General features: G+C 35.7%; 1 protein-coding gene across 1 annotated transcript; it reads right to left on the bottom strand.

The window, feature by feature from the left end:
- Window positions 1-4,759: 4,759 nt before the first annotated feature.
- phyh (phytanoyl-CoA 2-hydroxylase) lies at window positions 4,760-23,225 on the bottom strand. The gene is made up of 9 exons (XM_059325715.1): window positions 23,077-23,225; window positions 15,682-15,737; window positions 14,613-14,723; window positions 13,662-13,830; window positions 13,251-13,332; window positions 11,936-12,117; window positions 11,681-11,830; window positions 9,311-9,445; window positions 4,760-5,515 (listed from the first exon to the last, which is right to left on the bottom strand). Exons 1-9 carry the CDS (start codon window positions 23,140-23,142, stop codon window positions 5,462-5,464), a joined length of 1,005 nt encoding a protein of 334 aa, XP_059181698.1. The 5' UTR covers window positions 23,143-23,225; the 3' UTR covers window positions 4,760-5,461.
- Window positions 23,226-25,166: the final 1,941 nt, after the last annotated feature.

Here is a 25,166-nt window from a genome sequence, read left to right as displayed (position 1 = left end):
GTTATGGTCCCATTTAGAGCCTGATAGCCTTGAAGCCTGATATTGAGTCTCCTTTTAGCCCTGTATTTGGTCTCCACCAACTCCTGAGGCAAATCTGACTCTTTTACATGTTGGTGGTCCACTGTGTTTTGTTTCAGCTAGTCCTTCATTTTGTTCATCTTACTGTGGATATTTTTGGGTAGTTTTTTTTAGTTTTCTTTAGTACATTTCATCTTTTTTGCTTCAAAGTAGTGGCCTAGATAACCAAAACAATTCAGTGACACTAAAATGCTCCACGGAGCTGAGAGCAGCTGCCAAGTTGGTGATAATTCTTTGTGGATTCTTCACCATGACTGAACCCTCTTGCTGACCCATTGTAGATATAAAAGTATTGGTTAGAGCAGCTTTAACATGCAGAAATTTAAGTGAATTGCAGTTTTTTCACAATATTGTTTTCTAGGTCTTTGGATTTTTACACAGAATCTAGAGTTAAAAAGCAGCCGGAAAAATATGTCTGCATCTGTTTCTAATTCTGAGAGAGAAAAGGGAGTCAGGATGAAACATAACCTGAGGAAAGTAATCACACAAGAAGACACGGCCACAAACTGGGCTTGCGTAAATCCCTTTAAAAAAAGGACAGGGACATCAAAAAACGACAAATGTTAGTAAGTATGTCAGCCTTGAGGTGCATCTCTCTGGCTCAGTATTTTCAAATCCTGTATGATATGAAGTCCAGAACAGGGAGATGAGCTGACATGAATGAGGATGTGTCTCACCACCAGCCAATCACTGATCAAAGATTCATCCTGGAGGTCAGTAGCCCCTTTGTGCCTGTAGGGTAAAGTTCATACTGACCTCTACGATAGCTGTTCAGAGAAAAAATCTGTGCTTTTCTTTTCTTTGTATCACAGATTAAATTTGCTGGCCAAGGTTCACTAACCTCAATCTATATTAGGTGAAGTAAATGGGTTTGCAGTTTGCAGTTTAAAGACTGCAAAGTTAAAAGCTGCAATCCCCTCAAAAAAAGATATAATATTAGGCTGTATAGGAAAATACTATAGGTGTAGATAATGTAGGGCTGTGCGATATATCGATATAAACAATATACCAAAATATTTTTAAATGTGATATGAAATCAGACCATATCACATATATCGATATAGTTTAAAAATATATATTTCTTATAAATGCTGCCTTTACTAGGGTTTGGCATATTTAGTTCTTTTGTAATGTTTATTATTCCTTTCTCATATAAATATATTTATTTCAGAAAAATATTGGCCAATTTAATTTCATAGGCTTTCTTTTTTTAAGATATGTTTTTTATTTAAATGTGCACTTTATGGAGCTTTGACTTTAAAAAAAAGGTACTCCTTTTGTTATACAGTATTTATGTTCACTTAAATAAACAGTTTCAATAAAATTACTTGTGACATGTCATATTTGTCTTTGACTGAACATTTGTTCTCACTTTGCCATAAAAATGTCGGGCTATATATCATATATCGATATTCAGCCTAAATATATCGGGATATAACTTTTGGTCCATATCTCCCAGCCCTAAGAAAATGTGTAGCTATTGCAAAAATAATGCCACTTTATTACACAATCTAATAACATAGAATTTAACAGACTTGCTGGAAATCTTTTTTTTATTGCCTTTGTTAACTTTATGACATGCTTTATTGTACATTGTTACCTTTATATTTTTGAATGACATATATTTCCCTTGCAGGCAGCATAGGTGCAGGTGGTAACATCTTCAGGCTGTACTGGACCCATTCATTATCATTCCAGGTATGAGTGATCTCATACCATGTTGCACTAACCTGTGGTTAGTATTACATTGTGCTGCAAGCTTTGAACTGTGTGAGAGTTTTGCTTAAATTGAGAAATGCAAAATGCATAGGTTCCTTGGATTTTTCCTTCGAATGTGTGTTATGTAGTGAAATCTGAAAAGAGTTTCCTCCAAAGGAAACTGGGCAGAGACGACTGGCTGCTTTGCTCAGAAAAGCGACAACAGATCTGCAGTCTGGGAAACATTTAGCAGTAAATGAGCCTGCAGTTAGACTGGTGTGTTTTCGCTGTGTGTGCATTTGCAGCAAATGTTTATATGAAAATGCATGTGTGTTTTCATATGCATTTTGTGCGTGTGCATCAGTGTTTTGCATATTTGGGTGGATGTATTTCAATACGTTTGCCTCTGCTAAAGTTTATTTTAGTGTTTGTTCCTATCACAGACTGTAGGTTAATATGCATGTTCTAGTTTAGCAGCAGCTGTGATGTTGACTGTGATATGCTACAATAGTGAATGGATTTCCTGCATTTCTGAATTAAAGAGCTCAGAGCTGAGAGCTTCCCTCTGGGTTTGAACAAAGACGCTGTTTAAAAACACCCACCCACACACACACACACACACACACACACACACACACACACACACACACAGACACTCTTAGCTGTGCTGGATCAGGTGTTTTTTGGCGGGTTCCAGCATGGGGAGTCAGGAAATAACCAGGCCTCCATATGAAAAAAGTCAAACCCTCTGAGACTGTGCAGACCATTCAGTGATTTAAAGGGCTAGCTTAGACTTTTTTGAAGTGGGGTTGCATGAGGTACTTATGTATAATCTGTGTATTACAAACAGCCTGGTCCACCGAACTGGGGGCGTGAGGACCAACATCTGCTGTGGGTTATACACTGACTATGGATAAGTACATCACAAGTTAAAAAAAAAAAAATCGCTTTAACTTGTCATGAAGGCAAATTCAGCAGGCAAATTCTAATAAACTGATCAAAAGACCAATTCCTTGAATTTGTTTTGTGCGAGTGGTGCTGCCCAATTCCAGGGACCATGCAGTAAAGGTCCCAATGCTGGAATCGAACCCAGGACAATGCTGTTATATGGGATGCACTGTAACCACTCGGCTGCTAAGGTACTCCATGTCCATCCTCTTACCCATAATCTCTTGTGTTTTGGAGTACCTTCTCTGGTTACATACTGTATTCTACATCCCCCCAACCTTCACAGCAGTAGCCCAATGATGATTTCCACAAGTGCCTTAATCAAATCAATCTAATCAATCAAAATTACTTTATTTTATTATTATTATTATTATTTTTATCTCTGAGGGGAAATTCAGTCACTTCAATTCAGCCACTGCCAGACTCATTTTTGCTAACTGGTATGACAAATGAATCAGGCTCATGATCAATCTAGTCTGTCAATCCATTTGGAAGTTATGCACATTGTTTGCAATAGACCACTCCCATTGTTACACCCCCTTTTGGCCAACAATCTTTTAGTTAACCGAAAAACTCAACTTTTAAGAGGACAAAAGTGGATATTAGCTAATGTTAGCTTGCTAACACATAGCTAACATTACCTAGCTAACAGCCAACTTGTCTTTACTGGTAGACAGAGTGCTAAATGAATCAAATTATATGTTTAAATGCTATAGTTTTAGCTAGAAATTGACATTTTATTAGCATTTCAGTCCGTGGTTGTCTAAAAGTTAAATATGCTGAGTTTCAGGGTCGCACAGTTTTCCCAGCCTCACAGTAGGGTGGCTGTGCTCAGCCTTAGAGATAGGGTGAGGAGCTCAGACATCCAGAGGGAGCTCGGAGTAGAGCCGCTGCTCCTTCACGTCAAAAGGAGCCACCTGAGGTGGTTTGGGCATCTGGTAAGGATCCTCCCGGGTGCCTCCCGTTAGAGGTGTTCCGGGCACGTCCAACTGGTAGGAGGCCCCGGGAAAGACCCAGAACACAGTGGAGGGATTATATCTCTCTCCTGGCCTGGGAAAACCTTGGGGTCCCCCAGGAGGAGCTGGCCGTTGTGGCTGGGGAGAGGGACGTCTGGAATGCCGTGCTTAGCTTGCTGCCCCCGCGACCCGGCCCCGGGTAAGTGGAGAAAATTGGATGGATGTACAGTTTTCCCCATTGTAACTGCTGATGTCTATATACGTCTGTATCCAAGAATTGTCTTTCAATACAAAGTCAATGGAGGGAGATGGTTTGTTTTCCAAAGAAGGGCATGAAGATCAACACACACACAAGCACCTCGCATATATACTTCAAATTTCAGTCTGTCAGGGTTTACCTTACACACGAAAGGTTTTCAGTTTGAAACCAGGTGGGAACACATTTGGGGCCTAGAGGTTAGAGAATCAGGCTTGTAACTAGAGTCACAGGTTTGTATCCAAGGACTGACAGGTCAAGGCCTGAGGAACCCCACCGCTCCCCCGAGCGCAGTAATGTGCTGCCCACTGCTCCTTACATGGTATGTTCACTGGTGTGTAAAGGGATGGATTAAATGCAGAGGTTGAATTTCCTGGTTGTGGGACTAATAAGAGAATCTTAATTAAGTAATTATCTGTGTTGCCAGAGGATGGAGAAATGATGTGACCCGAATGACCAACTGACTTACCTACAGACCTGCTGGTTGCAGCTAATCCTAACTAATCAGAGCATTCAGTTCCTGAATGCAGCCTCTTTCTCGTATTGGTTTAAATAGGTTAATATACTGTTTCCGCATTGTTGACACATTACTCAATTAAAAATAATCTACACATTACTAATGTCATGAATTAGATATGTATGTATGTAATTTATAAAAAAACGTGTTGTAATTTCAAGATTTGATTACATTATTGGCACTTAATTATAATGTTGTGACATAATCATTCAAAATTGTATGACATAACTGGCTGTTATTAAATTACATTAGAGGTTAAGTGGGCTGTGTGTTTGTGTCTGAAGCTTTAGAGGAAATTAAACAAGGTCTCAGCAGTCATTTTTATTATGAATTATTATTAAAAATTACATTTGTCACAACAAGATTCTACTAAACAAGCATCTCATCAACAAACTGACATGAGGACATTAACATGTTGATACATTATAAGGCAGTATAAGGTCAAGGCCTCTGTTAGTGTTAATTAACAAGAGATACAATCAATTATCATTGACAGATTTTTGCATAAATATACCTTTCATTATTCTCTCTCTCACTCGACTTTTGCTCTTCCTCAACTTGCTCTACCTCTCTATGAAACACAGTGATTACTTTTCTTTATCAACATGCCATAAATCATCATTAACATCCCTTTCCATTAAGGTTTTGGTTAATTAAACAATTTAATAGACAGTTAAAGGATGCGTTCACACAATTTCGCTGTTTTATAAGTGATATTTCAGCTGCATTTAGCTAAATATTTCCCGTCTATATATTCTATTAGAACAACATGCTCTAGATTTCCAAAATGTTACAATGAGCACAAACTCAGAAGCCTCAATTAAATAAACAACAAGTGATCTAAAATGTCATTCCCCCATTATGAAAGGAAATTAAGGACTGTATGATTAGAAATAGTGGCTTTGTTGCTTCTTATCTAATCACCATATCAATCTGTTCTCATTTCAGCTCAGCGTTGGTAACTCTGCAACAATGTGGCAGATTTTTCATCACTCGTCCGTGGCGTCTTCATAGTGAAGTCCTCTCTCCTTGCACCAGGCGACCTCGGAAAGCCCAGCTATCCTGTGTGGAGAACAGAGTTAAAGGGTCAGTCTAGTTAATCAAACTTTCCTTTAACATGTTATCTATGCAACTAAATTATGTCCTGGAGCTAATCAGTCAGTTTCCTGATACAAGGACATTTTTGGAGCAAGACACAGCGCACTTTAACCTCCTGTGACCCTGTGTCCTCATATGTGGACATTTAATTTTAGGTTTGCTGGACCTTATACTTAATTTTGCTTAACTATGACCTGTTGTCCTCAGTAGTCAATACATTAATCAGTATAAAAATCAAATGGCAGCATCTTGGTAAAGTCAATCAGCAGCTTATCCCCAGAAAAAAAGTGGACCAGGTACAAAAACTGATCAGATTTTATGGTTAAAACTTGTTTATTTGTGCTTAATAATGTTTGTAGTTTGACTATTTTTTAGCAATAGCAACAAGCTATGACACTGCTAATCAGGAAGTACTCATTTGAGAACGAATAGACTTTTACTATCGTTCTTTAAATGAGAGGGTGTAAATGTAAAGAAATAAACAGCTTTATAAACTAGTGAATTCATTGTGTTATACAGCAAAATTAACCCATCATTTTTTTTCCAAAAACGCCTTCCTGTTCAAAGACAATGCTTAGTTTTGGTACTAATCAGGTCCTACTGATCCAAAATATCTAGGAGAAACTAACAATACATACAAAACAAAAGTGAACTGACATTAAAACATAGTTGATTTAATTGATTTATTTTTATTGTATGTTATTGTTTATTTTTATTAATTTTAACATGATTTATTTAAATATATATTTTAATTGGGCATTTTTTTGCGTGTCCCCCCCCCCCCCCCCCCCTTTTTTTTCAGTAGAATTATATTTAAAGTTCAAGAAAGCCCACTGTTCAAAACACACTAAAAAAAGTTCAGTGAATGCATGTTGTCTCCAAACTCAATAAATATTTGTGTTGAATAATCCTGATCTCAATATTGACAAAATAAATAATAATAAATAACTAGAAAATTTCCTCTGGGGAAATTCTGAAAGGTATGTGTACACAATGATGAGATTCTTCAGAGATTTCAAACTCAAAATGTGTGTGTGTGTGTGTGTGTGTGTGTGTGTGTGTGTGTGTGTGTAGCGAAAGTCGCATAAAGTTACCTGTGTGTGTGTTTGAAGCATATGTATGCATGTGTGAGGAGTGTGCGCGCTTACGCACATGTGTGTGTGTGTGTGTATCTGTAACTGTAATCACATCAAAGATCAAAGGCAATCAGATCAAAGCAATCAACAGAATTAACTGGCACCTGTTCCAGCTCAGTGACAGCAGAGGTAGACAGACTGGAATTTCTGGCCTCGAACAGAAAGCATTTTTGGCAAAACCATAATACCTATCATTGATCCGACTTCACTTTGAGCGTCCAGAGTTCTTCCTGAACATCTACATATGTTTTTTTTTAAGAAAAATTAAAAAATAGCTTTGTTAGAGCGATCTAAAAGAACTGTTACATGTCCCTTTTTCCGAAATCTTCCTGCGTTTTTAATATGGGAGCCAATGAGGCTGTTGGTGGTGTTGGTGGCGCATCTGTGCGTCCTTCGCCCAAACTATAACTCTGACAGCTTTACCAGAGGATTGTGAGGGAGAAGACAAATTTTGTGGAATTTGCGGTCTGGAGCGCAGTTTTCAAATTTATTTTTTGACAATTTATTCTCTCCCTCTACATTCTGGCGATGATGTCACACACTGTGACACGAACATTCCGTGCAATACACACCCATTATAATCTCAGAATTTCTCCAAAAATGATCATGGTCATTGAACAGGGATTGATTGAACCGGGGGGTTGGAGACAATGCCAGCTGACATTGGACAGGTCTAATTTCTTATTATATTTATTATAATTTATTTATATTTATATTTTTGCCCTAATCCAGTAGCCCAGTCAGTTCTATGCATGCATGATAATGACTACTACTACTAACACTGACATGCTGATGTGTTTCTCCCTCTGATGAGTTCCAGGCTCCCAAATACAAATGCTGCTGCTTTGCAAAGTCTGACCGCAAAGTAAATGTAGCTCATGACAGACATATAATGGGGGATTTTATACACATCTCGCAGATTTCCATCTTATAAACAATAACAAGACATGAACTAGTTATGTTGTTATTGCTGCCACACCTACATTAGAACAAACAACTGCAATTTTACCATTAAAAAAACCCACTTAGATGTTGAGGGTGATCTTTGGGTGGCAGATGGCAGTCATGCTGCTGTTGTAGGTGAATCACTCAGAGTGGATCCAGCAAAAATGTTTCCCCACATTGATTTTTAGCAGAATACATTCCTCTCCTTGTATCTGACAGATGGCTATACATAGGGGATTACACATAATAAACAGCTGGTGTTTGGTTTTGTGTTTAATGCAGCTTAAAATTTGTTATCACTTCTTATCTTAAGCTTTTAAGTGTACACATGCAGGGGGTGACAAGATCAGAGCTTAGACGCCTAACATCAACACCATTTGTACTCTGTATCTGTGTGAATTGTGTGAAAAATAGTGAAGAATTTGTAGTTTGGTCGGGCCTTTTTAACCTATCTCTTCTCACCTCCATCCACCTGTAGGCTGATTCTAGGTTATCAATTTGTTATCTAAATCAGACATTACCAACAATGTACATGCTGTCATTCACTCTTATACATTCTGATTTTGTGCGACTTAAATCACGTCTTCATTAGGGCTGGGCGATATATCGATATAAAATATATATCGATATATTTTTAAATGTGATATGGAATTAGACCATATCGCATATATCGATATATTTATAAAATATATATTTTATATATAAATGCTGCCCTTACTAGGGTTTGTCATATTTAGTTCTTTTGTAATGTTTGTTATTCTTTTTTCATATAAATATATTTATTTCAGAAAAAGATTGGCTATTTTATCTCATTGGCTATTTTTATTTAAGATATTTTTTTTATTTAAATGTGCACTTTCTGGAGCTTTGATTTTTTTTTTAAAAGTTACACCTGTTTTTACACAGTATTCATGTTTTACTTAACCTAACGGTTTCAATAAAACTACTTGCGAAATTGTAGATTTGGCTTTGACTGAACATTTGTTGTCACTTTAAAACATTTTTTTTATCAGGATATGACTTTTGGTCCTTATCGCCCAGCCCTAATTTGATATACTTTAAGTGAGACATTTCAACCCTAGTTTTTCCTGGCACACTAATTTATCTGTGGAAAATAGCTTTATACAAGAAACTTTGACTGAACATTTGCTCTCACTTTGCAATAAAAAATATCAGGATATATATCATATATCGATATTCAGCCTAAATATATCGGGATATGACTTTTGGCCCATATTGCCCTGCCCTAGTATTCATGTACAGGCGTCTCTTAATTAAATAGAATATCATATAAAAGTTTATTTATGTCAGTAATTCAATTCAAAAAGTGGAAATAACACATTATATAGATCCATTACACACAGAATGAAATATTTCATGTCTTAATTTATTTAATTTCTTCTAATTATAACGATTATGGCTTACATTTAATGAAGACCTAAATTTCAGTGTCTCAAAAAAAAATTAATATTACAAAGGACCAATTTAAAAAAGTATTTTTATATCTTATAGCTATCGGCTAACGGATCTATATTTTTGCATCTATATGACTCAATACTCGGCTATTTGACTTGAACTGCTGGAAACTGACTTTCCCATCATATTCTAGTTTATTGAGATGCACCTGTAGTGTGTAAACTGTATAAAATTAAAAGTAATGTGAATGTAAATGTCTTACCTTTAAGTCAATATGGTTGCCCATGTCATACTTCCTGACTGCGATGTCATTCACCTCTTTCTCTATGTTTTCCTGTGTGGTTCCCTTCACATTGATGTAATAGCAGTCAGCGCTGGCATAGTGGCAGGAGATGGCCTGGAAACACATGTTTACACAGCATTTCCTTTTCAATTTGTCATCATATGTATTTTCATCAAATCTGGTATGATCTGCTTTTTGTAACTTACAAAAAATTAAAAACCCTGTGAACTGAAGTGGGAGGTTTATCCTTACACAGTATACAACTCTGCTACTGGCCAGCTCAATTTAAATTGATGACAAACTGGTTTATGAATATGGGGATTTGTTCTGGTTTACTTGAAGCTCTAGTGTGTTACACTACATGGTCAAAACAGATACTGTAAGTTCTCTTAACCATAATATAATTACTTCAAACACATTACTGGTAAAATATTTATGTAGAAAAAAATGATTACCAACTTTTTTTCACCTTTTAAGGCAACTAATTTTAGTCAAATATACAAAATTAGGCCTCATTTCAAGAGAAAAAAGTAATAAAACCTGAATATTTTTTTCAATATTTATAGTGAACTGATAATTTCTTGATGGGAATGCACAGAGTAGGTTCTGTCAACTTTTAGTGAAACTTATGTTTTGAAAGCATTGTTCATTTTTGGATGTCAGCAAAAATAAAAAAAAGAATCACACCCGTGGTCCTCGGGGGTCAAACAGGACCCCATGACATTAGACTAGGACTTGTAATAATGAAAAAATATGAAAATTAAAAATCTATTTGTTGGTCGTGAGTTGCCTTAAAAAAAGTTGGTAATAATTTTTTTCTATATGTCTTAAAAACAGTCAAATGTCATGGGGTCCTTTTTAACCCCCGAGGACCACGGGGGAAATTTATATTATCTATAAAGGATGCAGAGAGGTACATATGCTGAAAATTTCAAGTAATTCTATGAAAGTAAACCTATATTAATCGTACGTTGAAAATAATTTGGGGTCAAAAAGGACCCCAAGAGTAGAGGAGGTATAAGTATTCTCTCTGTACTTTCTGTGCTCCCCATTGGCATTGAATCCTGATTTTCAGCACAAATCAGGACTATTGGTCCGATGGAGCGGACTTCCACAGGCCTGTCAGACCCTGCAGGCCTGTTTGTGACATTCGGCATAAAGATTTATTCAGATACGTCCAAAAGCGCCACTTTATAGAATCTTTTTAAAGAATAGGAAAACACCATGGATCAAGAATTGCAATAGAATCTTTCTGAAATGTACGTCAAATTGTATACAAGAATTTACACTTTTTCACTTATTTAACATCTATTTGCCTACAGAAAACTTTTCCCAACAGCTCAACCCTCTGTTATAAATGTGAAACACACAAAGGTTCGTTAATCCACGTGTTTTGGTCTAAGACCGCATCCAGACATTTAAGGAAGAGGATCATTATGTGGTCCAGAAAGTTTTTTTTCTTTTAAAAGATTTTCTGAAGTATGGTTCAACAGTTAAACCATACTTCGGAAAATCGTTTTGATATGGACGGAAATTCTTTGGTATTCATTCTTTTATTTTTATGAGCTCATATATGTTTATTAATTTATAAATTCAGTAAAACAATTTTTGAAAAAAAGGATCACAATAACTACATAACTACCACCTTATAAAGTCCATACAAAGTAAAGCATATTAAGATCATAACTCCTATACAACAACATATTAATAATAATCAATAATTCTGAGGTTATTGAGGGAAAACTCTTAGTTAATGGCTTACTGGTTGTATAATAAGACCATGCAGAATAAGGCATTAATAACAATATACAACAATATAATAGGCATTTATAACGATATATAACAATATAATACTTAATAACTAGAAAATTTCCCCTGGGGAAATTCTGAAAGGGCCACGGGGGCTACTGCCGGTGTGTGTACACTATGATGATATTCTTCAGAGATTTCAAACTATGCCCTTTAACCTCAAAATGTGTGTGTGTGTGTGTGTGTGTGTGTGTAGCGAAAATCGCATAAAGTTACCTGTGTGTGTGTGTAATTAAAATCACATAAAGTTACCTGTGTGTGTGTGTGTGTGTGTGTGTGTGTGTAGCGAAAATCGCATAAAGTTACCTGTGTGTGTGTCTTCGCCCCGAGCACTGGTCCCTACAGCTATTGCTGTATGGGACCAGTGCTCGGTGCGATTGCCCCGAGGCCCTAATGACTAATTAAGAGCCAATAAGCCAATAAGGTACTAATTTGCATGCTAATAAGCAACTAATTAATGTTGCATATGTGTACCTTAATATAAAGTGTTACTGTTTTTTTTTTAAATGCCAAAGGCAGCAGGTGGATTCTGGGTAATACCTTGCGGAAGCCCTGTGTTTGGTTCATGCCAGAGCCATGGATCAGCAGCGGATGGAAGAAGACAGTGTCGCCCTTCTCCATCTCCAAGTGCACCCTGGGGTGCTTGGGGTCATAGTTACGCACTCCGTGGTACATCTTGTTCACGCCACCCTGAGGACACACGAGACAGGATGTGTGTGTGTGTACCTCCTACAGGTAAACACACACACATAAGCTTCCTGGAGAATTTCATTGTGTGTGTGTGTGTGTTTGTACCTCCCACTCAGGGTAGTCGTGCTCCTGCAGGGTGCCGGTGTGTGTCCCCGGCAGGACCACCAGGCAGCCGTTCTGTCTGTCCACTTTCTCCATCGCTGTCCAGGAGCAGACGATCCTGTCTGCAGGGCGGAACGGGAAGTAATGCAGATCCTGATGCATCGGGTGGCGAGACGTCTTCTTACCTGAAACAACAGTTGGTGTTTGCATAAAACTGGATGCTTCTTTGTAAGAGAAAATGCCACTTTAATACAGCTGTTGTCATATTGACACCTTTTTTATATATGTCTTTGAGCAACTAGCAAATTATTGTAACACTTTTCTTTCTGGTATACTGAGCAATACAATAAATCAGCTACAATTAGGGCTGGGCGATATGGACCAAAAGTCATATCCTGATATATTTAGACTGAATATTGATATACGATACATATCCTGATATTTTTATCGCAAAGTGAGAGCAAATGTTCAGTCAAAGTCAAATATGACATGTCACAAGTAGTTTTATTGAAACCATTTATTTAAGTGAACATAAATACTGTATAACAACAGGAGTACCTTTTTTTTTTTTTAAATCAAAGCTCCATTAAGTGCACATTTAAATAAAAAAATACATCTTAAATAAAAATAGCCTTAATAATTTAATATGTAATATTTAATAAAATAGACAATAGACAATCTTTTTCTGAAATATATATATTTATATGAGAAAAGAACAATGAACATTACAAAAGAACTAAATATGAAAAACCCTAGTAAGGGCAGCAATTACATATAAAGAAATATGTTTTTTAAACTATATCGATGTATGGGATATGGTCTAATTCCATATCACTTTTAAAAATATATCGATATATCTTTTATATCTATATATCGTCCAGCCCTAGCTAAAATTCATTCCAAATTCTGCTGCTGCACAAAAGAAGCGCATACATAGTGCCCATTTTAGAGTCTTAAAATTGGCAGCTTGATAGTTTTGTATAGATTTTTAAATTATTTTATAAATGTAAAAGGTACTATGGCTGTGCACCAGACTAAATCTCTGAAATACTTGTGATTATACTTTTGATTGATTTTTATATTTCCACTTTCATTGTAATTATTTACTTTACTTTTTAATATTTGTTTTTCCTATTTTTAATGTTGACAATTGTGATATATTTTATTCAATTTCATTTTATTAACATTTTACTATCATAATCCTCCCTCCTGGTTTTTTCAAACACTTTGAAGTGCATTTGATTAATTAAAAGGTGCAAGTGGTTCTCCAGATAAACTAGAATCAGTTTATCTTAAACATTACTTAATGGCTCCGTACCTGCATCAGGAGGTTTGTTGATCAGCATGGTGTGCATGGCCATGATGTTGGGTCCAGTGAAACACTCCACATACTCCAGAATCTGACACAGAACAGCAAACATTTTTGTCCAACAGTGTTCATGTCATGCTCTCTAAAAAATAGAGTTTACTCTGCTGGCATAGGCTTTCATTTGTAAAAAAAAAAAAAAAGACACATCCTGTTAAAAGTTGGTGCAGCCTACAGTTGACAATTATTTTAAAGCTACTACTAGGGGGTGCCAAAGTCTACACAAAGTACTTTTAAGAACTTGTGTATAAAATACCCAATATTATGACAATATACAGGTCAGGGTGTTTAACTGTTACATGCTGCTTTTTAGAGTGTTAGCTGAAAGAAGTTTTGAACAAAATCTACTGGTGTGTGTTGTACCTGTGGTAAAACGCAGTAGCGGAACAGTTCAGGATCTTCCTGGAAATCCTGGAGTTTGGAGACGGCTCTTTGATCCTCTACAAACTCTGACTTAACGATGGCCACGTCCTTCATCACCACCAGACCTGGAGGCTCAACTTCCCGTCGACAGATCCGTTCAAACTCCTTCCTGAAGAACGCACACAGATCACAGTCATCACCTCACAAATACTTCTGCAGGTCCTCCTGTACTCTTGGGGTCCTTTTTGACCCCAAATCATTTTCATCATACCATTAATATTAGGTTAACTTTCATAGAATTGCTTGAAATTTGCAGCATATGTGCCCCTCTGCATCCTTTATAGATAATATGAATTTAAAGTTGGTGATAATTTTTTCTACATATCCTAAAACCAATCTAATATCATGGGGTCCTTTTTGACCCATGGGGAGGATGGGTGTGATTCTTTTTTTTTTGCTGACATCCAAAAATGAACATTGCTTTTCACTTCATGCATTCCCATCAAGAAATTATTATTTCACTATATCTATTAAAAAAAATATTCAGGTTTTATTACTTTTTTTTCTCTTGATATGAGGCCTAATTTTGTATGTTTGAATAAAATTGACCAATAATAATGAAAAAAATATGGTAATTATTTATCAATGTGTTGGTCATGAGTTGCCTTAAAAGGTGAAAAAAAAAGTTATTAATAATTAATAATTTTTTTATACTTGTCTTAAAACCAGTCTAATGTCATGGGGTCCTTTTTGACCCCTGAGGAGGATGGGTGTATAGTCGACGGGAGGAGTACAAAAGGGTTAAAAAAAGTTTTGGAGTCGTAGATTTACATTTTATATTGATACAAATATACAGTAAGATAATCTCAATAATAGGTTCATCATCATAACTTGTATTAACTGTAGTTAGTTTGTTTTATCTATGCAGTTGTCAGAGTTCCTGATGGTCACCTGAACCTGTCGATGTCCTCAGCAGACACCAGATTCTTAATGAGCATGAAGCCATTTTCCTCATAGAAGAGTCTCTGTTCTGGGGTCAGAAGGTCGGTATCACACGTGTATCTACCAAAGAAAGTAATAGCACACAAGAATGTCATTACATGTGTTATGAAAGGTTTTGATAAACGGCAAATGATTGATAGACTGTGTGTTTATCAATGTTGCATTCAAGTCACATTGGATTTACACTTAATCGTAGTTGTTCGCGAAGGTGGTGACAACAAGCAGGACATGAGAGACTTTTCTGGAACTTTTAAACAAAAAGCTGCTTTCTAGTAGGGCTGGGCGATATGGACCAAAAGTCATATCCCGATATATTTATATATATTTTTTTCTTTCTTTATATATAAATTCTGCCCTTACTAGGATTTGTCATATTTAGTTATTTTGTAATGTTATTCTTTTCTCATATAAATATATTTATTTCGGAAAAAGATTGGCCTATTTTATTTCATAGGCTATTTTTATTTATGTTTTTTTTTTAAATGTGCACTTTATGGAGCTTTGATTTTAAAAAAGGTGCTCCTGTTATACAGTATTTATGTTCACTTAAATAAACAGTTTGAATAAAACTACTTGTGAAATGTCATATTTGACTTTGACTGAACATGCTCTCACTTTGTGATATAAAATTTCAGTATATATATATCGTATATCGATATTCAGCCTAAATATATCGGGATATGACTTTTGGTCCATATTGCCCAGCCCTAACAAGGAGTATATATATATATATATATTGATATATCGCCCAGCCCTACTTTCTAGTTCATAACAAGAACTGCCACTAAACTAAAAATAGGAACCTGAATGCACCACCAGCTGTTACACACACAGAGCAGAAAAGTGGGACAGCGACGTGATCGAAGGGAGCACTATAGGAACTGTGTCAGAGGTGAATGATAAACATTGGTTGTATAATTGTGGATAACCTGAGGCCTGAGGCAACTGTTGAGGCTGCCAACTGCTGTGTTGGAATGACCGTGTCAACTGAAACCAAAGGTGTATCTAATGCCCTTACCTCAGTCTCTGTGGGTGACTGTAGGTGTAAGTTTGAGCAGAAGTTGGTGCAGCTCTCTGAAAAGTATCTGTTAAGGAAATGAGACAGCACAGCACAGTCACATTCTTGTTTTTAAAGCTATGAATGTTGCCTTCAGCCATTCTGGTCCTACTCTCTGGAATTCTTTACCACAGTAACTCAAGCTTTTAGTTAGGGAAAGGGTAAAAGGCTCTTTTAAAAGCAGTACTATTGTTGTTTCTTTTAACAATGATAATACCACTACCTCTTACCCTACTCCACCCTAATTTTTTTATGCTGTCTTATATGTTTTTATATATGTCACATTATTTCATGGTTTATTTTATCTGTTTTATATGTAATGTTAATGCAATGTTTAGTGTATGTATATTGCATATTTCTGTCATGTATGATTTTTACTTTAAGCACATTGAGTTTACGCCTGCCGTATGAAATGGACTATATAAATACATTTGACTTGACATTTACATAGTGATTCAAGTAGTTGCATTACCTTTTTTGAGTACTTAAAGTGCACACAGTTGGGGGCACAAAATCAAAGTAATGTTTTACCTGTTAAAATACTTAACTTGAACAGCAATGCTTTCTACTTAGCTTCCACCAACACTATTAATAACGACAGTGTGAAAAGAAATAGAAAAACTTACTTAAAATTTACTTTTCATTTAACGTATTAAGTTAAGATAAAATACTGAAGGTAAGCTTTCAACTAGCCTAAAAACAAAAGGACTATCAATTGTTAAAATAATTGATTATTTTCTATATTGGTATGTGATTTTATGCTTTATTTCTCTGTTCTCTGTCTCTGTTCTCTGTTCTGACGCAGGTCACTATCAAAGGTCAAACCTTGACTGTAATAAATATCTCTATGCATTTATATTAAGTCAGACAATATGATTTGATACACTGATTGTGTTTGTGTGTTAATATTGATGTAGAAAACTATGATTACTTTAATTACATATATTCCATTTGCTTAAACTGATTAAGATTCTATAACTCACAAAGAATGACATCCAGATATATTGATGCAGAGTTTTTGCTGTGTGTGTATGTGTGTCTGGAGAGGAGGGCCACAGAAGGCCAAGTGAAAGTCCCGTGTGAAAATGTCTGTAAGTCATAACAAGGAAAAATGTTTGTGCTAACAAGTTTGTTAGCAGGCCAAAAGGCCTTGTCCTGGGTAGCAGTGATTGTATTGCCCAGGTGGCCTGATGTGTGACGGTATGAAAGAAGACTGGCGAATGAGCGGATCAGGAAGGCGGGACTTCCTGGAAGAAATCAACCAGCATGTTTTGTAAACAATTGTAAGGTTATTTTAATGGGTTCCAGGGAGGGAGACGGGGTTCAGACTTCACGAACTGAAAACACGTCTGTTTGTATTCAGGGACATGAGTTAATTTTGAACCCGGAGATCTCTGTAAAGTGCACATTTTTTGACGTATTGTAATAAAACTTTTGTTAAACTGAGAAACTTGGACGTCTCCAGCTCTTCATTTCCCCATCAAAGAATGCGCAGAAAAATGGTGAGGTTTTTTCTGTCGGTGACAGATTATCAATTTTCAAGGTTTCCTCATGCAATTTTTCTAACAAATGGTGACCCCGACGTGATGGGGAATGGAAGCTGGAGGACGTGAGTATTAAAATTAATTTTTTATATATGCTTGATCTGAAATTTAACCTGTAATTCTCTTTGGAAATAGATAACAGCCTGAATTATTGCTGATACCACTGACATCCAGACTTTGTTGACAACAGCAGGGTACCCTAAAAAAGGAAGGTGAGCACAAACCTTTTTAATAAAATCTGTGCAAATTGGCCTAATTGCAAAATTGAGTTGTTGTCAATAGAAAACAGATGTCATAGTTAGAAATACAATACGTCAAGAAGATTTATTGACTTATAAAAAATAATAAAAATAATAAAAAAATAAATAAAACAAATAAAACATTTTATTTTAATTAAAAATTAAAATAGAATAAAATAAAAATAGAAGAAAGAGGGGGCATACGACTGTCCAGCTCGAAGACAGGGGATAACGGTCCCGCTGTAAGGCCTTTTTGATGTAAAGGGGGACCGGGGTGTCTCGCCGAAAACAGGGATCCGCGGTTGGAGTCCGCTGTATAAACTGCAGAAAAGGTGGATTACGTGATTTTAATCCAGCCTGAAGACAGAGAATACGGTTCTCTGTGTTGATTTTAAAGGGGGATTTTCTTTTTAGAAAATCCGGCCAAAAATCAGGAGGCAAAGTGTCTCGCTGTATTTCTCCAATCAATATTCCAATCAAAATGTTTGAATTAAGACTGTTCTAATCAAGAAGTTTTATTAACATGTGTGTTTATATAATAATCAATCAGAGTGATTAATGAAGGGTTGAAATGTATGGGCTGGGTCTTTTCTCATAGAGTGAATTTAAAGATTACACGTCTTGTGTGTCTACTCTGAGAATTGTCTGTTGGTATTGTGGGAGGTTTGTTTTAATAATTGATGACTCTGTCAAGATTGTATTTAAAACTGTGTGCGAACTGAGTTAACTCCAAGTGTCTGAGCGCAACATTTCTTTTAAATGTTGTAGAAGCTTCTCAGTCTGGTTCATAACACGGGGCAATGCGTCCAATACAATCTCTGACTCAGCATGGGTTGCAAAGTAATTTATCTGAACATATATATCATAGAAAAAAAGGTTCTGCATTTCATTCAGTGGAGTAAAAATTTGGAATGGGATGTGTGAAGAATTAAACACTTCAAAGTCAAATTTAAAGAGCATGTCTTCACTCAATATAGGGATGAAAATAGGTGTGTGAGATGAAAAGTGTGTGCTGCGTGGGTGTGTGTGTGGGGGATGGTATCAGGTGGTGTAGGTTAATAATGGTGATAATAAGTTTAAATACTACATTACTATGTGTTATACATACAAAAATATAGGTGGAAGTATCCACACACTGGTCAAGGCCAGTCACTACCCTGCTTGTACTTAAAATTTGGATATTTTTCTTTTAAAAATATACTAAGTCTTACTTTAAATTCCTTTTGCTGGAGATACATCTTTAATTTACTGTTAGTACAAATTTTAATGCAGTACGTGTAAAAAAAAAAAATTGTTTTTGTTTGTTTGTTTGGTTGTTTTTCCATTTAAATAAGGGTATGAATAATCCTTACACCACTGCTCAAAGTTTAAGAGACTGTTTCTGTCTTGACCTTCCCCCAGAAGTTGTTTTGAGCATGTCTGTGTGAGTGAAACGTTTTTGAGCGTGTCTGAGTGTGTGATTTCTGTAATGAATGTTGAAAGAGGGTGATAAGTTTTCACTACATATTTAAAAAGTACTATTCCAGATCTGTAATAAGTACAAAATAATTGGGACACCTGCACAATCTAATGAAATATTTATGTCCAGTAAAACAGCTTTGCCAGTTTCTATTTTGGTTAAAATTTTACCTGCTCAGTTTTTATTGTATTTTATTTTTACAAAGTCAAAGGTGATTGATTGACTTGTTCTGTAGTCACTTTGTTTTACTTAATATATTTGATAAAATGTATTCAATATAAATGTGTCCTTGATTTTGAGGCAGTTGTTTAAGTAACTTTAAATATAAAAATGTTTGAGAAGTATTCTACTTATTTTTGATCATATTAAATATAATCTTTATGTGTATGTAATTCTAAATCAAGAGAATTTTGTCTGTTTCTAATTGACAGGCACTTCCTTGCGTGCAAACTGTTGCCTCATTTTTTATTGAGTAGCTATTGTTTTTTGTTTTTACAATGTACAGATATATAAAGTGTTCTTACATTTTTGAGTAAAATGATGTTCTTGTTTATGAAAAAACAAATAGACTTTACTTAATTTGGTTAAATAAATATAACTTAAACTTGGATGGAATTAAGTAAATGTTACTTAATATCTTCAGAACTGTTATGTTTTATGGAATGTAAAATTTACTTGATACTTGCAAGTGAGTGTTACTTGATATTGCAGCATTACATTTTACTGAAATCATTTGTGTGCAAATACTGACAATATATTTTTTAAGTAAATCTTTTGAGTTATTTTCAGTGTGGAGAGAGAAAAGAGAGAAGCAGGCAGAGAGACAGAGGCTCCAAGGTTGCCTGGTGTTCTCTCCTTCAGGCCTGATTGTTTTGTTTATGGAGACATAACATTTTTCTTTTCAAATTAACAGTTACACTCACTTACCTATTCTGACTTTTATCTTTGGTTTATGTTTTTTTCCCCTTTATGAGTTATGTTTTGGGTGGAGGAGGTTTTTTTTTGGTTGTTTTTTTCCTGCTCTGTGTGGAAGCGTAGTATAATTGTAATTTACTGGTGTGCAGAATGTTATTGTAATGTAAACAAATGTTCCCCTGTGAGGCCAAGTGGCGTTACCCCTTTGGGTTTCGTCATATTTTTTGTTTTACTAGTGCTGTGGTGGCTCTGGTTAGAGCATTTGTCTCGGGAGCACATCATGGTCAAGGGGAAGTGGCCAGTTCTGGTTGCTTCACCTCGCCATGAGTTTCAGTGTTTAAATACCCACCGCTGGTCATCCACATGAAGACTAGGGTTGAGATTAGCTAGATAGTAATGGTCAGGTAGTCAGCTAGAGGGGAGCATTGTTTACTGTCTAGGCCATAGTGTTTGGCTGGTTGTGTATTGATTTTTTGCACACACCCAAGTATGACAAGTGTTGATGAGTTATTTTTTATTTTTATTTTGTTCTTTATTTTTTATTTCTCCTTTCAGTGGAGCTTATTGGCTTTCTGCACAAAAAAGCAGCTGTTAAAAATATCACAACATTTTGGCCTTGACGTTGGTGACAAAATTATAAAAGACAGAGTGAAACTTGTCTTGAAGGCCAGTTAAAAAAATTAAAAATTAAAAAATAAAAGAGGGGGGATTTATCAGAAGTCCCGTCAGCATATTTAAATTTTGCCCATTCATTATATTGCAAATATATATTTATATAGTAAATTGCAGCCGTTTTAAATGCAGTCTGTTTTTACCCCATTGGTCAAAGTTATGTTTTGGAACTGATATAGATTGTTAACGCAAGTTGCTCAACTTCCTGTGTAAGTTGATGTGATGTCTTGCTAAAAGATAGATGACAGGTGGTTGAAATCAAGTGAGTGTAATAGATGGAAAAGAGTACGTAAGGGAAGAGAGACAAAAAAGAAGGTATTAGTATGTGTTGACAAGAGAAGAAAAGAAAAGAAAAGAAAAGGGCAACTTGCTTGCTACGAACTGTATGTAATTTTAAAAAAAATTTTTTTTTTTGGATGTTTGAACTCACAATCTGCCTGAATTTATATTCTTGCCCCAACATTTCTTGCAATTTATTCTCCGATACTGATTCAGTTATCAGTGTACTGAGATATTTTGTTACATTTTGGTTTCATTTCCACTGAGTGTGCTTCACTATTCTACAGTAAATGTTTTAAAGGACCAGCCACTGTGGGTGAAAGGGGGGTGCCCCTGGATTTACCACAGTTGGATCATGTGTCCTTTTGCTGTACATTAACTGCACTGGAAGCCTCCTGTCTACACAGGTCCAGGAGACATGACAGCTCCAGACAGAGAAAAGCTCGGGTAAGAGTGTAAGACTCTCTGAGTGTGTGTGGCTGAAGGTCATCAACAGGAAGTGGACAGAACCACGTTGGGCAAGTCCATATCAGGTTAAAAAAGAGCTGTGAGAATCATACATTCATGAAAAAAATCATATTCATATAATCAATTGTTTTTGACATTATATACTGCAAAATTTTTTTTTTGATAAATGGGTACAGAAAGATTGTTTTGGGTACGGCTGTGTTGTTCTGTTTGGCTCTGCTATCTCTGTTTATAGTGCTTCCTGTTCTGTGTCACCTGGAGCCGAGGGGGAGAGTGGACGGTGGTAATATTACTATATTATGTACAGAAATTGACATATTGATGACACAAGCATAGTGGTGTTGTGTGTTGTGTGTATTTCTCATATCTGTTCTGTCTGTGTTTTGCATCTCCATGGTAACCAAGGTAAAACCCTTTCCCCATATCAAATGACATTAATCCACTCTGAAATGCTTTGCTGCTCACTGATATTGCTACTATTCATAATTTTGTTTGAGTTGGCCTAATGAATGTTAGGCCAAAAGAGGGAATTGTTAAAATAATTGATTATTTTCTATATTGGTATGTGATTTTATGCTTTATTTCTCTGTTCTCTGTCTCTGTTCTCTGTTCTGACGCAGGTCACTATCAAAGGTCAAACCTTGACTGTAATAAATATCTCTATGCATTTATATTAAGTCAGACAATATGATTTGATACACTGATTGTGTTTGTGTGTTAATATTGATGTAGAAAACTATGATTACTTTAATTACATATATTCCATTTGCTTAAACTGATTAAGATTCTATAACTCACAAAGAATGACATCCAGATATATTGATGCAGAGTTTTTGCTGTGTGTGTATGTGTGTCTGGAGAGGAGGGCCACAGAAGGCCAAGTGAAAGTCCCGTGTGAAAATGTCTGTAAGTCATAACAAGGAAAAATGTTTGTGCTAACAAGTTTGTTAGCAGGCCATAAGGCCTTGTCCTGGGTAGCAGTGATTGTATTGCCCAGGTGGCCTGATGTGTGACGGTATGAAAGAAGACTGGCGAATGAGCGGATCAGGAAGGCGGGACTTCCTGGAAGAAATCAACCAGCATGTTTTGTAAACAATTGTAAGGTTATTTTAATGGGTTCCAGGGAGGGAGACGGGGTTCAGACTTCACGAACTGAAAACACGTCTGTTTGTATTCAGGGACATGAGTTAATTTTGAACCCGGAGATCTCTGTAAAGTGCACATTTTTTGACGTATTGTAATAAAACTTTTGTTAAACTGAGAAACTTGGACGTCTCCAGCTCTTCATTTCCCCATCAAAGAATGCGCAGAAAAATGGTGAGGTTTTTTCTGTCGGTGACAGATTATCAATTTTCAAGGTTTCCTCATGCAATTTTTCTAACACCTTCTAAATAAGCTAGCGTCTCCACAAATTACCATAAAAATATTGTTATAAAACACTATTTCAGAGCCTTCACAAAACTTACATACTGTTAGACTACAAAAACAATGGCGGCTGCTACAATTCAGAATGTCACTGTTATTGTTACTCTAAGTGCAAATGGCGAATTCATTAACATTAAAAAAGCATTCATGAGCAACAATAGTTAGCAGTAGATGATATCAATCCCTTATTTCTCCTCATAGACCTGAAGGCCTGCGGTCCAGCACCGGACACCGGGCTAGCCCATCACAGCTGTCCGCCGCTAGCTGCGGAGCTATCGGCTAACGGATCAAACCTGTTCCGCTCTGCGGAGGCCGGATGATCCAACAGATAAAACAAAGCACAACAAAAGGATACGATGGCGGCAGGTGATCGATCGAGATGATTGATCAGCAGTTTGAGTCTTTCCGCAGCCCGAGACATGTTGCAGTCCAGTTGTGTCCCGGTGTGAGCCAGTAAACACGGATAACGGAGAACAAGTGGGAGTGACTCTGGCTCTGTGACTGGGGCAAAGGGCAGAGAGATGACAACACACACACACTACACTGGCAATCTGCACCATAATCTGGCAAAATACAGAATAAATTACAGTAATATACATTTAATATACTCAATACATCAATAACTAACTGTCATCAAGTGCATTTTCATGTACAGATGTGCAAACGCTCATAGAACTACAAGTGCAGCACTAGGCCACTCACTCACATATGATGTTATGAAAACAAAACACATCAGCATCAGTATAATCTGGGAAAATTGACACACTACATAGATAATAATAATAATAATAATAATAATAATAATCATTATTATTATTATTATTATTATTATTATTATTATTATTATCTATAATAATATAGTAATAATATAATATAATAATAATAATAATAATAATAATAATTATTATTATTATTATTATTGTTATTATTACTATAGTAGAAATAATAATAATAATAATAATAATACATTTTATTTAGAAGGTGCCTTATTTGGCACTCAAGGACACCGTACAAAAAGACAGAAAAAGATAGGGAAGGAAGTGTCCTCAATTTTCACAAAAAATAAGTAAGCAACCACTTTCAAAGCATCCAATATTTATTTACCAACACCTATTCCCAGCAGCACAAATGTATTGAATTGATAGAGGCATTACAGAGGAAAACAAGACACAAACAAATATCAAGAATCTAGAATCAAGTAGCATTTTGGTCCTCAGCTCATTTTAAACAGAAATCCCCCTGAAATCACCTCAAAATTCAGTTTTGAGCAACGGCTCCAATGGACAGTTGAACATATAAGAGAGAGATAACCAGATATTTTGCTTGTGCCCACACTGCCCTGGGCCCTTTAGAGGTCGAGGGCCCCTGGGCAATTGCCCAGTTGCCCATATGGTTAATCCGGCCTTGGTCAGGCACTAGGACCAACCAAAATCTATTACTATTATTATCATTATTGTAACTGTAGAACCTCAACAATGCAGATATTTTTTAAAAAGCTTATATTTAATGCCAAAAAGATACACTTTTGATTATTTATATATATATATATATATATATATATATATATATATATATATATATTTATATATATATATATATATATATATATATATATTTATATATATATATATATATATTATTTTTATATATATTATGTGTGTTGAAAGGCAGCAACTGTTTAAAAAAACACCAACAATAAAAGATTTAAGGAAAAATACAATAAAAGATCAGATTACAAATGTGATGGAGGAGAGGCTGGAGGCTCACAGGTGATGTTGAAAGAATAAACAGTAAACTTAAAAATAAGAACTAGAAAACACAGTGAACTAAAAGAGTTTGAGTTTTACTAAAGATACTTGTGTCCCCCCCACCTGAAACAGAAATGAATGCATAGGAAGATGACAAATTTGAATCAAAATCTCCTGGACTTCAGAGGTTTAAATTGCAATAAACTAAGACGAGTACAAGAGGATGTAGAATTGACCCTGGTCAGTGCCTCCCTCCACCACTCATCCCTAGCTCAAAGCCCGCTGGAGATGATGTTTCTTTTGAAATGAAATAAATAAAGCTGTATTTTTCCCAGTGCTGTGAGCAGCACAACAGATTTATATATGAATATCTCAAGACCCATACCAATAAAAACAAAATATCTGCATAACTACTTAACAGAAGGGGTGAATGCCAATACAGTCATGGAAAAAAATATTAGACCATCATTGTTTCCTTCAATGTATCGTAAATTTTAATGTCTGGTACAACTAAAGGTACATTTGTTTGGACAAATATAATAATAGCAACAAAAATAGCTCATAAGAGTCAAGTCAAGTCAAAGTTTATTTATAGAGCACATTTAAAAACAACCTCAGTTGACCAAAGTGCTGTACAGTTATTAAAATACAATAAAAAATCATACACAAATATAAATTATAAATAAAAAAAATAAAA

This window comes from Centropristis striata, chromosome 22, assembly GCF_030273125.1.
Source record: "Centropristis striata isolate RG_2023a ecotype Rhode Island chromosome 22, C.striata_1.0, whole genome shotgun sequence".
NCBI lineage: Eukaryota > Metazoa > Chordata > Actinopteri > Perciformes > Serranidae > Centropristis > Centropristis striata.
The sequence above is the reverse complement of the archived record's forward strand: the minus strand, read 5'-3'. Positions and strand labels throughout refer to the sequence as shown.

Coding starts and splice junctions, on each gene's coding strand:
- phyh (XM_059325715.1), bottom strand. CDS start 23,142: ATGTCTCGGGCTGCGGAAAGACTCAAACTGCTGATCAATCATCTCGAT. Junction 15,738..23,076: donor ATCGATCACCTGCCGCCATC/GTATCCTTTTGT, acceptor GATACTTTTCAG/AGAGCTGCACCAACTTCTGC. Junction 5,516..9,310: donor GCAACCATATTGACTTAAAG/GTAAGACATTTA, acceptor TTCTCCACACAG/GATAGCTGGGCTTTCCGAGG.